General features: G+C 36.0%; 1 protein-coding gene across 1 annotated transcript; it reads right to left on the reverse strand.

The window, feature by feature from the left end:
* Nucleotides 1-9,940: 9,940 nt before the first annotated feature.
* On the reverse strand, nucleotides 9,941-11,010 carry LOC143583529 (B3 domain-containing transcription factor VAL3-like). Its single transcript, XM_077065815.1, has 5 exons — nucleotides 10,967-11,010; nucleotides 10,537-10,636; nucleotides 10,268-10,442; nucleotides 10,109-10,191; nucleotides 9,941-9,952 (listed from the first exon to the last, which is right to left on the reverse strand). Exons 1-5 carry the CDS (start codon nucleotides 11,008-11,010, stop codon nucleotides 9,941-9,943), a joined length of 414 nt encoding a protein of 137 aa, XP_076921930.1.
* Nucleotides 11,011-11,532: the final 522 nt, after the last annotated feature.

The following is an 11,532-nucleotide window of genomic DNA, read 5'->3' on the forward strand; positions in this document are numbered from 1 at the left end:
CGCCTGACAGATAACTTCGCCTGAGATAAGCGAACTTGTGAGGTAGGCGAAGTTATGAATAACTTCGCTTAACCTTATATCTTCGCCTAAACCCTAAAATTTAAGCGACAACTTCGCCTGAACCCCATAACTTCGCCTGCGGCGGCTGTTCGGCCAGAAACGCATCAGAAACATGCCAGAAACACCAAAACGCAGATCTCGAACCATAGCATAAGAGCCTAAGGCTCTGATACCACTTGTAAGTTCCCCGCCCCGGGGCTTCGCCGATCGATACGAGATCCGCACGAGGTCTAGGAGTGCGGAATCCTCCTAGACTCGTTTAATGGTGTAGAAGATGAAGAACACGATTACACACAAACACATACATGAACAAACACACGAATGGGATAAACACATCTGCAGATCATTTATATAATAACCGAAACATATTACATACCAAACACGAAAACAAATGACGGTCGACCCGAGGTGAGCTCTACCTCGGGCCGTCCCACACGACTCTCCCTCTCGGTTTCTCTCTAGCTACTTGAACTGGACACACAATACTCTAATTTTCTGGATACTCAAACCTAAACAAGACACGTATATATATATCGAAACAACTTCGCGGGCTTGGGCTTTGGCCAGTAGGCGAAGTTGTTACAACTTCGCCTAAGGCGAAGTTGTTCTAACTTCGCCTATGGCAAAAGTTGTTACAACTTCGCCTAACTTCGTCTATGGCGAAGTTGTCCTAACTTCGTACATCGTATCCGCTGATCAGAATTGCATAGCGACGGTCACAAAATGCACCAACAATTTTTTTTATGAAACCACGTATCCTTTAACAAATTTTAATAATGTCAATTATAAAAGCATAAAAATAAATATACACATATATACACATTTGATCATTACTTATGTGAAGGAAGCATGTAATCAAGTCCACGATTACCTTGTTTCATTGATCATTAGTCTGGATGGCTTTTGAAGAACTCTTGCGTGAACATCCACGATTACCTCATTTCATTGGTCTAATCGACCTCTCAAGCTAAACGTTATTTTCCATTTTACTCGATCTATGATGACTAGCGGTTTCCCTAATCGTGAATCCTTCGCTGATGAACTATTGTGGTGGTTCAATGGATGGCATCGAAGTGCAGACCTCATCAAATGGGAAATTATCACTGTTGTAATGCTTAATCAATTCCGTATTGGTGTCATAGCTAACCATGATTCGATTGAACCGCCAACCCCAAAACCGGTCCTGGCTAATTAAAAAACCATTCAAGTTTAATCATCTAAACTTGTAACTATTATCACTCAACTCACTACATAACTAAGAGCAGACTAACACAATACTCACTAACTTCCTTCCAACCTATGTTTCCTCCTTTTCACACAACCACCACCACCGACTCCGCTTCCACCACTTTCATCAACTCCAATAACCACATCGGCACCCATATTCTTTGTTATCATTCCAACTGGTGGACCCAAGATGGCTCGAAAAACCATCCCAGCAACAATTTATTCAATTTTTATCAACATGAACAAGCAACTGTAACCAATGAATACTCTTGGCAGAAGACACCATCACCAAACGTGATGCCCTTCATCATAGGTTTTCAACAAATCTTGCATACTGCTGCTACGTTAAAGATTGCAATTATTAAGACAAACTGCGAGTGGCGCCCCGTGGTGCTCCGTTAACATAGGCCCGAATAACACTAGAAGAATCGTTGCATGAGCCGAAACCACAATCGGCCCATTTGGAAGTCCCACACACTATATCATATTGATTTAGATATACTTAATGTTGGAAATCTTGTATAATAAAATCAGAAAATAAGAAAAGGAATGATCAAGAAACGGTGAACCGGGCTTGTGTTTGACACAATTCCCTTAAACAGATTCGCGGTCTGTTCCCAGGGTACTCCGGTTCGAAGCAAAAGCGTAGTACTGCCGGACTTGATCACTTGCCCGAAACGAAAACCGTAACAATGTTGTTGTAGCAAAGAGGAAGAAGAAGAAGTGTGTATGTTGGTGTATTTTCGGTGTTTTTTTTATCAACTCAAGAGATGGTCTGTTTATATAACCATAGAATCATAATCAATAATGATAATGACCATTAAATATCAAATAATGGCCATTAGTGCATTACAAAACCGAAATTAATAACCATTATCATAATGATCATTAATAATAATAATGCTCATTAATACAGAGTTGAAACCGAAAATAATCATCATCATCATAATGATCATTAATAAAATTGACAAACAATTTTAGTTTATGAAATAAATCTCAAATGAATTCGAATCTCAAACGAATTCAAAAATATCCTCACGTGGGCCCGGGTTTTAATTGAGACTTCATTCACACACTTTACTTAAAACTTCCAACAATCCCCCACATGAACGGAGGTCGAAACAACATTATTCTGATTAGATTTCAGCAGTTGAATCTTTCATACAATAGGTAGGTGTTATCCTTTGAACCTTTGCTTATGAAGCATACTTAGACCACTGGCTCTGAGTAGACGGTGATGTCTTTGAACTCGTCTGCCGTTTGTGTAGACGACAATACACTTCACACAAGACTCTCCCTGACAAAGTCAAGTCCTCATAGTTATGTTCGTTATGGTCATGAACATGCGCCTGGTTTTGCAAGAGCTGTTCAGTATTGTGCCCAACAACACCCTTCGAAGCGACCACACTTCTCTCTCACATAGGTGATTCACCATGTATGACAACTACCTTGGTCGAATCATTAAAAGCCATATGCTTAGCCTCACACTTGTCACTTTTAGGAATGGACTAGGAAGGTTACCTTTCCACGTGGTAAACTCCCTCTTAAAATTGTAGGGTTATCCGCCCCACAGTGACCACACTAATTCATACAATTAGGTTTTCCTATTGAACTCAACTCTTGGGATCTCCAGTCTGTTGAGTTAGGTTGCCATCGCATGAACTTTAATTTTTCAAGGGCTTCAGTCCCATTCCCATGGACGACTTATGAACTAACTCTCTACTTAGGCCTTTTGTTAGCGGATCCGCAATATTATCCTTTGACTTCACATAGTTAACAGTGATAATTCCAGTAGATATTAGTTGTCGTACCGTATTATGTCTACGTCTAATATGTTTATTCTTACTATTATACATTGTGCTATGAGCTCTGCCAATTGCCGATTGGCTATCACAATGTATACAGATGGCCGATGCCGGCTTAGGCCATCTTGGTATATCCTCAACAAATTGACGTAACCATTCTGCCTCTTCACCCGCTTTATCTAGGGCGATGAATTCTGATTCCATCGTTGATCTAGCTATAACCGTTTGTTTAGACGATTTTCACGATATAGCAGCACCTCCAAGTGTGAATACATACCCACTTGTTGCTCTGGAATCATTCATGTCAGATATCCAATTTGCATCACAATGTCCTTCGACAACTGCAGGATATCTGTTATAGTGTAACCCGTATTCTCTATTGTATCTTAGGTACCGAATCACACAGTTCCAATGACTTGAACTTGGGTTGCTTGTGTATTTACTTAACTTGCTCACAGCATATGTTAAGTCGGGTCTAGTGCAACTCATAAGATACATCAAACTGCCAATAATTCTTGAGTATTCCAACTGGTTAACGGGTTCATCTCTACTCTTAGCTAGATGTTGACTCGTGTCAATAAGAGTTCTATCTACATTAGAGTCATTCGCATTAAACTTCTCAAGAATTTTGCTCACATAATGGGATTGACTTAAAACAAATCCATTTTGGGTTCGTGTGATTTTAACTCCCAAAATCACATCCGCAAAACCCATGTCCTTCATGTCAAATCTTGCTTTTAGCATGTTCTTTGTGGACGTTATGATTTCTCATCACTTCCAGCAATGAGCATATCATCTACGTATAAACACAAAATGACATATCCATCGGATGTGTCCTTCACGTATACACATTTGTCACATTCATTGATTTTGAACCCATCATCAAGCATGACATGATCAAACTTTTGGTGCCATTGTTTAAGAGCTTGTTTCAATCCATACAAGGATTTCACAAGTTTACATACTTTCTTTTCTTGCCCAACGGCTATGAAGCCTTTAGGTTGTTCCATAGCGGCAATGGCAAGCACCAACCTTATAGATGTTATTCGCGTAACCGGCGAATATGTATCAAAGTACTCTAAACCTTCTCGTTGTTTATATCCTTTGATCACCAACCTTGCCTTATACTTATCGATGGTGCCATCAGGTTTCATCTTCTTCTTGAAGATCCATCGATATCCTAGTGGTTTACACCCTTGAGGAAGATCCACTAGTTCCCACGTATGATTTTGTAAGATAGAATCTATCTCACATTTGATGGCCTCCCTCCACTGAGGTCCTTCAGCGGAATTCACCGCTTGTTGCTACGTTTGAGGTTCCTCTTCTACCATTTAGGTAAGGAAATCAGGGCCGAAGGATTTTTCAGTCCTTTGCCGTTTACTTTTTCTGATTTCAACCTCCTCTATCTCGGATTGTTCCCGAGGTTCATCTCCAGTACTCTCGTTTTGAATACTTTCCTCAACCGGTCTAGAATAGCTCGGTTTTCCTTTATCCAAACATGGGAACTTATATTCAAACCATGATGCATCCTTTGATTCTATTACGGTGCCATTGTTTATTCCGGGATTCTTGGAATCATGCACAAGAAATCGAAATGCACCACCGGGAAAGGTATATCCTATAAATACACAATCCACGGTTTTGGGTCCTATTAGTAGGCGTTTTGGTGGAGTCACCACTACCTTGGCTAGGCACCCCACACTCGCAAGTATTTACATGGTGGTTTAATTCTCATCCATAACTCATATGGAGTTAGATCTTTCTTCTTATTCGGTATCATGTTTAAAACATAATTAGCCGATAAGATTGCTTCCCCCCACATGTCCGGGCTTACCCCAGAATTTATCATCATGGCATTCATCATTTCTTCCAAGGTTCGGTTCTTACGTTCTGCTATTCCATTTGATTGAGTGGAGTAAGGAGGCGTGACTTCATGTATGATTCCTTCTTTTTCACACAAGTTAATAAAAGGTGAAACATATTCACCTCCTTGGTCACTCCTTACTCTTTTGATTTTTCGATTTAGTTGATTCTCAACTTCGGCTTTAAATAAAATAAACTTATCAATAGCCTCGTCCTTACTCTTAAGTAAGTAAACATGACAATACCTTGTACTATCATCAATGAACGTGATGAAGTACTTGTTCCAACCACGAGTAGGAATTGCTTTTAGATTACACACATCGGTGTGAATCATCTCGAGGGGTTCGGCGAATCTTCAATGATATATCCATGGATTTAAATATCTCATTACCATATATTAATTTATATGTTACAATTCACACTTAGTGAATTTCCAAGGAGTTAATACGTTATTAGCATATATTAATTCATATGTTACAATCCACACTTAGTGAATTTCCAAGGAGTTAATACGTCATTAACATATATTAATTCATATGTTACAATCCACACTTAGTGAATTTCCAAGGAGTTAATACGTCATTAACATATATTAATTCATAAGTTAAAATTCACACTTAGTGAATTTCCAAAGAGTTAATACGTCATATATGTTACAATTCACACTTAGTGTTTTTCATTAACATATATTAAATCATATGTTACAATTCACACTCAATGAGTTTCCAAGGAATTACAAATCACTTTTTTTTATTTCATCTTAGTATATTCACCTCGTTATTCTATTACCATCTCACGATGTGATTATATATTTGATGTGTCGTCTTAGACTTTAATCTTCGCAACAACTCACAAGTTTTTTATTATACGAAATTATTTTGACGACATTTACACATCAAATCTCCAAGTGATATTATCTTCAACACTTTCGTCATCCGACATGACTCATCTCAGTGATATCGTTTTATATTATGTATACAAGTATTCCCTCAAATAGAAATCCATGCACACATATCCTCATATCCTTGTTTCACTATTGAAACCATACTCTTGAACAAATATGTTCAAATAACATCAACTTGTTACAACTACTACACTTAAGTAGCAAAGCTTGAATTTTCTAACACATTCATTAGAAAATTAACGTTTACACAAAACGTTATAAATAAATCGTATCTTACACGCATGTTAGATATTTAACGTTTACAAGAAAGAATGGTTTACTCAAAACCATTTCTAACACAATTGTTAGACACAAACGATTGCAAAAATCGTCAAACAAAAACTAATAAAATCCCAACGGTTTTACAAGATCAGTTCTAACACTATAGTTAGAACACAAATCATTACACAAAACGTTTTCTAAAACCAAACGGTTGATCAAATATAACATTTTGTAACACTGTATAGGATTTAAGATTGCATCATGATATCTAAAATCCAAACACACCAAGTTGTACTACGCACATAATTTCCCAAAAGATATATTTATAAGATTATAATATCTAAATATTTTTATTTCAAACCATTTCGTGAACCCAAAATCCTTATAAGTAAGGTTTTAAGATTGTAGCAACAATCTCACGAATTCTGAAAACGAAAATACAAGAATAATAATAAGCAATCTGTTTAAGTTTGTTGGAAATCTTGTATAATAAAATCAGAAAATAAGAAAAGGAATAATCAAGAAACGGTGAACCGGGCTTGTGTTTGACACAATTCCCTTAAACAGATTCGCGGTCTGTTCCCAGGGTACTCCGGTTCGAAGCAGAAGCGTAGTACTGCCGGACTTGATCACTTGCCCGAAACAAAAACCGTAACAATGTTGTTGTAGCAAAGAGGAAGAAGAAGAAGTGTGTATGTTGGTGTATTTTCGGTGTTTTTTTTATCAACTCAAGAGATGGTCCGTTTATATAACCATAGAATCATAATCAATAATGATAATGACCATTAAATATCAAATAATGGCCATTAGTGCATTACAAAACCGAAACTAATAACCATTATCATAATGATCATTAATAATAATAATAATAATGCTCATTAATACAGAGTTGAAACCGAAAATAATATCATTATCATAATGATCATTAATAAAATTGACAAACAATTTCAGTTTATGAAATAAATCTCAAATGAATTCGAATCTCAAACGAATTCAAAAATATCCTCACGCGGGCCCGGGTTTTAATTGAGACTTCATTCACACACTTTACTTAAAACTTCCAACACTTAAGTTATTTGAACTTTGTTATGGGCTTATTTTAATTCCTGTTAGTTTTTTTCCTATTTAATGTTTCCGTGTTTTCATAATCAATAGGAGAAAATCTATTTGATCACTCGTCTTCTTTATCTTGTATTTTTGGGAGATTTGCATTTATCTCGAATAAATCGTATCACTGCTCTTGTATGTTAGTCCTCTTTATATGTATTATCCTCTTTTCTCTAGACACCTTTATCTTGTTTACCTTTCTACTTAGTTACACCAAGAATTATCATCATCAACCCCAAGTAGCATCCTTGGATTGTTCATTCATGGCTAAAAAAGTGGGCCTTTTTCTTATCAATATCAAGAAGAGCACACAATTTCATATTCTCATCCTTGAGTACACTTCATGTTTTTTCTGCATCTTTTTACTCTTTAGTTGTGTTGTCTTCACAACTAACCGCTTAAAACAACCGCATGCTTGGTTGGTTGAAATTGTTTTTCTGAAGAAACAAGTGTTTCTCTAACGCTTACGACAGCACTATATAATACTTTTATGAAATTATGATTCAAAAACCTGTTTAACCTGAGACAACTAGCTTGTTCATTTTCTACACCTCGTTATCTCTATCTTGAAGTTTCTTCAACTACATCGTAAACCCGTGGTCTCATTTCATTCAAAATAGAGTTGAAACTCTCTATTTTGCGTTATTAGTTTCTAATTTAGCCATACATACTCTTGTCACTAAAGATTCCATCACATTAGCAACCGTTTGACACTGCTCAACAATTTTTAATGTATAAATATATAGTTGGATATCAAGAATTCTGTTTCACTTATGTAATGATTAACAAAGAATAGAAATGGGTTAAAAGATTTTATAGTAATTTGAATGAACTTGTTGTCCATCACAGCATCGATAAATTTCTATAAATACACGAATAGTTGATGGTTAATCCACAGCCGCAAACGGCTGTTAACGACCTACTGACATAGCTGTCTTGACCTTTAACAATCAGTAACTAATCAAATACATAAATTAAAATTGCATATGCTAATGTTGATAACAACATTATTACATGATACTGAAAATTTAGTTTACGCCAAAGAAGCTGTAACTCCTTTTTCGGCGTCCTTACCAGATTCACGTACTAATACCGGAAGTAAATTCCAAAACATTTGTTTACAACATTTCTAAATGAGACCGAGCTTGCTCCAAATTGACCTTCAACTTCTTGCGTCCCTCTTGATTTGACTTATCTTTTTTGTGGAATTGTAGGAATCTTGAAAATTCGGTTCTAGCTGGGAGGTTATAGATGAAGCAGTCGGGAGATGATGCAGATTTTAATTTAAGTTTTTGTTATCTTCTGGTTGATTTTCTCTAAATTCTTTTGTCTGTGTGATATGCTAATTAACGTCTACTCCGCATCCTTAATATTTCCAATTCAGTGAGATTATTACTGAGTTTTCTTGCTGCTTGAAATGCACTAAACTCTATATTATCTCATCTTTTTGCAAAGTCGCTTCGTAATGAATCAGAAATCACATACTCCAAAGGCGGTATTGGATGATAGGAACCTGCAGAGCGATACATTCATTTCCTAAGTCAACACGAGCCACATCAGAATTTCGAAGTCGGAGTATGTATAATGTATCGTCATCACCTCCTTCATCATCAGATCCAGAACCACGACTCGTCAAGTTTTGTAGAACAACAATCATACCCACAATCACACCATTTGATCCTTGCATATACAAGTAAACGAAAGAAGTAGTTTTGAATGATTTGCAGCGGAAATCAAAGGCCAGTACGTTTGGGTTTTGTTCAACCGATGGATCTGGCTTCGGCATTTTTGTTTCATCATAATTGACATGAAAGTCGTCTACTTCTTGAATTTTCTGGGTAAGACAAGTTTGGTGCCATCTCTTATTTCATCAACAAAATCATCTTCAAATTTCTCACCTGTCTCTGAATCCAAGTCAAACATAAAATTGAACAACTCACAGGGCTTAAAAAAATTCATCTTATTCATTCTCACTGTAATTGCACATCCTCATTTCCTAAAACCTCTCCCTTTTTATTCATCAGATTCAAATAATAACTACTCCATTACGCTACGGCAAAATGGACTAGAGTAATTATTATTACTCTACTTTAAAACTATAGCGTAACGATAAGTAATCTAGAGTTGGCACAATTTTTCTAATGTTTGTTACACTTCTCAGGTTTAAAGTTAGTTGTTTGCTCGAGAGAAATACTTAACAATTGCAAGAAAAGATATATATCTCAAAGTTTGAAACTTCAAATATAGTTAATTTCATATCCATCTAAAAAAGATATGTAGAAGGCCCTTTATTGATTTATCAGGCCCATATTATAACCATGGGGACAACCACCCTCCATGAAAAAGAAAAACCAGATACGCAAAAATCACGGTTTCCCACCCGTAAAACTTTGGTTAAGACCCCCATCGCCCCCCACATGGGAAAAATCATGGGTCCGCCAAATTGTATAATGACATATCGCCCATATACAGAAAATATATAGTTCATCTTGTCAATGCAGAAAATAAAACACACAACATTAAATATCACACACAATGTTTTCTCTGTTGTCTGTCATCGACTCACCAACAACAACACATGTTATAAGTTTATAACTATAACTCCAAATGCAACACAATATCATATCAAGATATTGATATAAGAAAAGATGATGCAGTTACTTGATCTACAACAGTAAACTTTTCACTAGGGATAAATATGCTACTTCCCTTATTAAGTTGATGCCTGCAAAATATCCAGCTCAAGAACTAATCATAAATATTAATTTGGTATCTTAAGCACTTCAAAAAAATGCAACTAGTGAGATTTGTTTATATACATATATTCACACATTTCACATTTGTGTGTGTGGTGAGAGAAATAAATAGAAGCAAGTAGTACCTGATCATGAGATGATGTCCCGGCAGAAGTCTTTTTCAGTTCAAGTATTAACTTTTCATCTGATTCCCTCCGATAAAATGCCACTAAAAGAGCAATTACTTGTGGTTATAATAAACAAAAAATGCCACACTTGAATTTGTAAGTCTAATATATGAATACCTGTGTCGCCTGCTTGCAGATTTTTTGCTCTCTTAAAATAATTTACACCTTGCAAAACATACTCAGTTCTGCATTTACTTATCCAGCATCGGTAAGAAAAATGCCATTCGTTCCCATCTGTATCCAGAACGTCTAACGGGATCACTTGACCTTCTGAAACTTCAGGGAAATAAGCCTGCTCAAAATTTTGCATATTTATTAATATTATGAAATTATTGAATATATTGATAATTCCGTAAAACTTGGTACTTGGTGATTTTGGCTCTCACCTTAGCATATTTTGTGGGAATAACGATACGGCTATGCTTTAACTTGGCATCACTTTCACTCATCAACTTCTCAAATAAAGGAATGTGATCAGCTTGCTGGCTAATATACAGTTAAAAGAATAAAAAGGAGAAAGATGATACGCTTAGCTAGGAGGTTAATTCAATATATATGACATGCCCAAGTATAAAATGAAAACCCACTCCAATTTTGAAAAACCATGAAAACATGTGGTGGAGATTGTTTTTCGAGGGTTTTCACTAATGGAGTAAGTTTTTATTCTACTCATTCTCTATATAAAGTATCAAATATAATATACAAGGATACACCATAAACGATTGCATCTCCAAATCTTGAGGGTTTGATATTGCAGTTGCGCTGTGCATTGCCTATAAAGTTTAAAACGCGTTAAGTCTCGTGGTGGTAGAATACCAAGATAACTCATGATGAACCACTTGATCGGTTTTATAACCCATGATAACTTTGTTGGAAAATCAGGACCCAAATACAATATATAAACGAACTCGCTCTATGCCTTTTATTAATGAACCAGAAATAAAAAGAACCACACAAATTACAATAACCCTAACATGCACTTATGCTATACACAATCCTTCACCGGTTAGGACTGAAGCCCATTAAACAATTGATTAAAACCAACTATATAAACCTAAACCATTAAACCCGATAACTCAAACTATTCAAAAAATAAATAAACCAAACTATCGTTATCTCGAACCCATTTGAATTATTTTTAACCCAATTAAATTTTCTGGACAATCCCCTAAATCGAAATTATTCCTTCAAACTTTCGACCAAGATTTGTAATTAAACAATTCGAGACTTCAATATAATGTACGTGTGAGAGAGAATCATATATATTGTGTGAAAATCAAATATTACCAGTAGAGAGTTGGTCTTTTTACATTCTGAGCATATAATCCCACCAAAATCATGCAGAGAATAGTTGCTAAGTGACACAATGCATCCACAATGGA

The sequence above is a fragment of the Bidens hawaiensis genome, unplaced genomic scaffold (genome assembly GCF_021521415.1).
Source record: "Bidens hawaiensis isolate Kalapana, Puna unplaced genomic scaffold, B.hawaiensis_p1.1 tig00032451_1, whole genome shotgun sequence".
In the NCBI taxonomy this organism is placed as follows: domain Eukaryota; kingdom Viridiplantae; phylum Streptophyta; class Magnoliopsida; order Asterales; family Asteraceae; genus Bidens; species Bidens hawaiensis.

Excerpts from the sequence above, each read along its gene's own strand:
- LOC143583529 (XM_077065815.1), bottom strand. The coding sequence starts at position 11,010 with ATGGGTTATAAAACCGATCAAGTGGTTCATCATGAGTTATCTTG. Across the intron at positions 10,443-10,536 it reads TTCCCACAAAATATGCTAAG|GCTTATTTCCCTGAAGTTTC; the intron begins GTGAGAGCCAAA and ends AATTTTGAGCAG. Across the intron at positions 10,192-10,267 it reads TCTGCAAGCAGGCGACACAG|TGGCATTTTATCGGAGGGAA; the intron begins GTATTCATATAT and ends TTGCTCTTTTAG.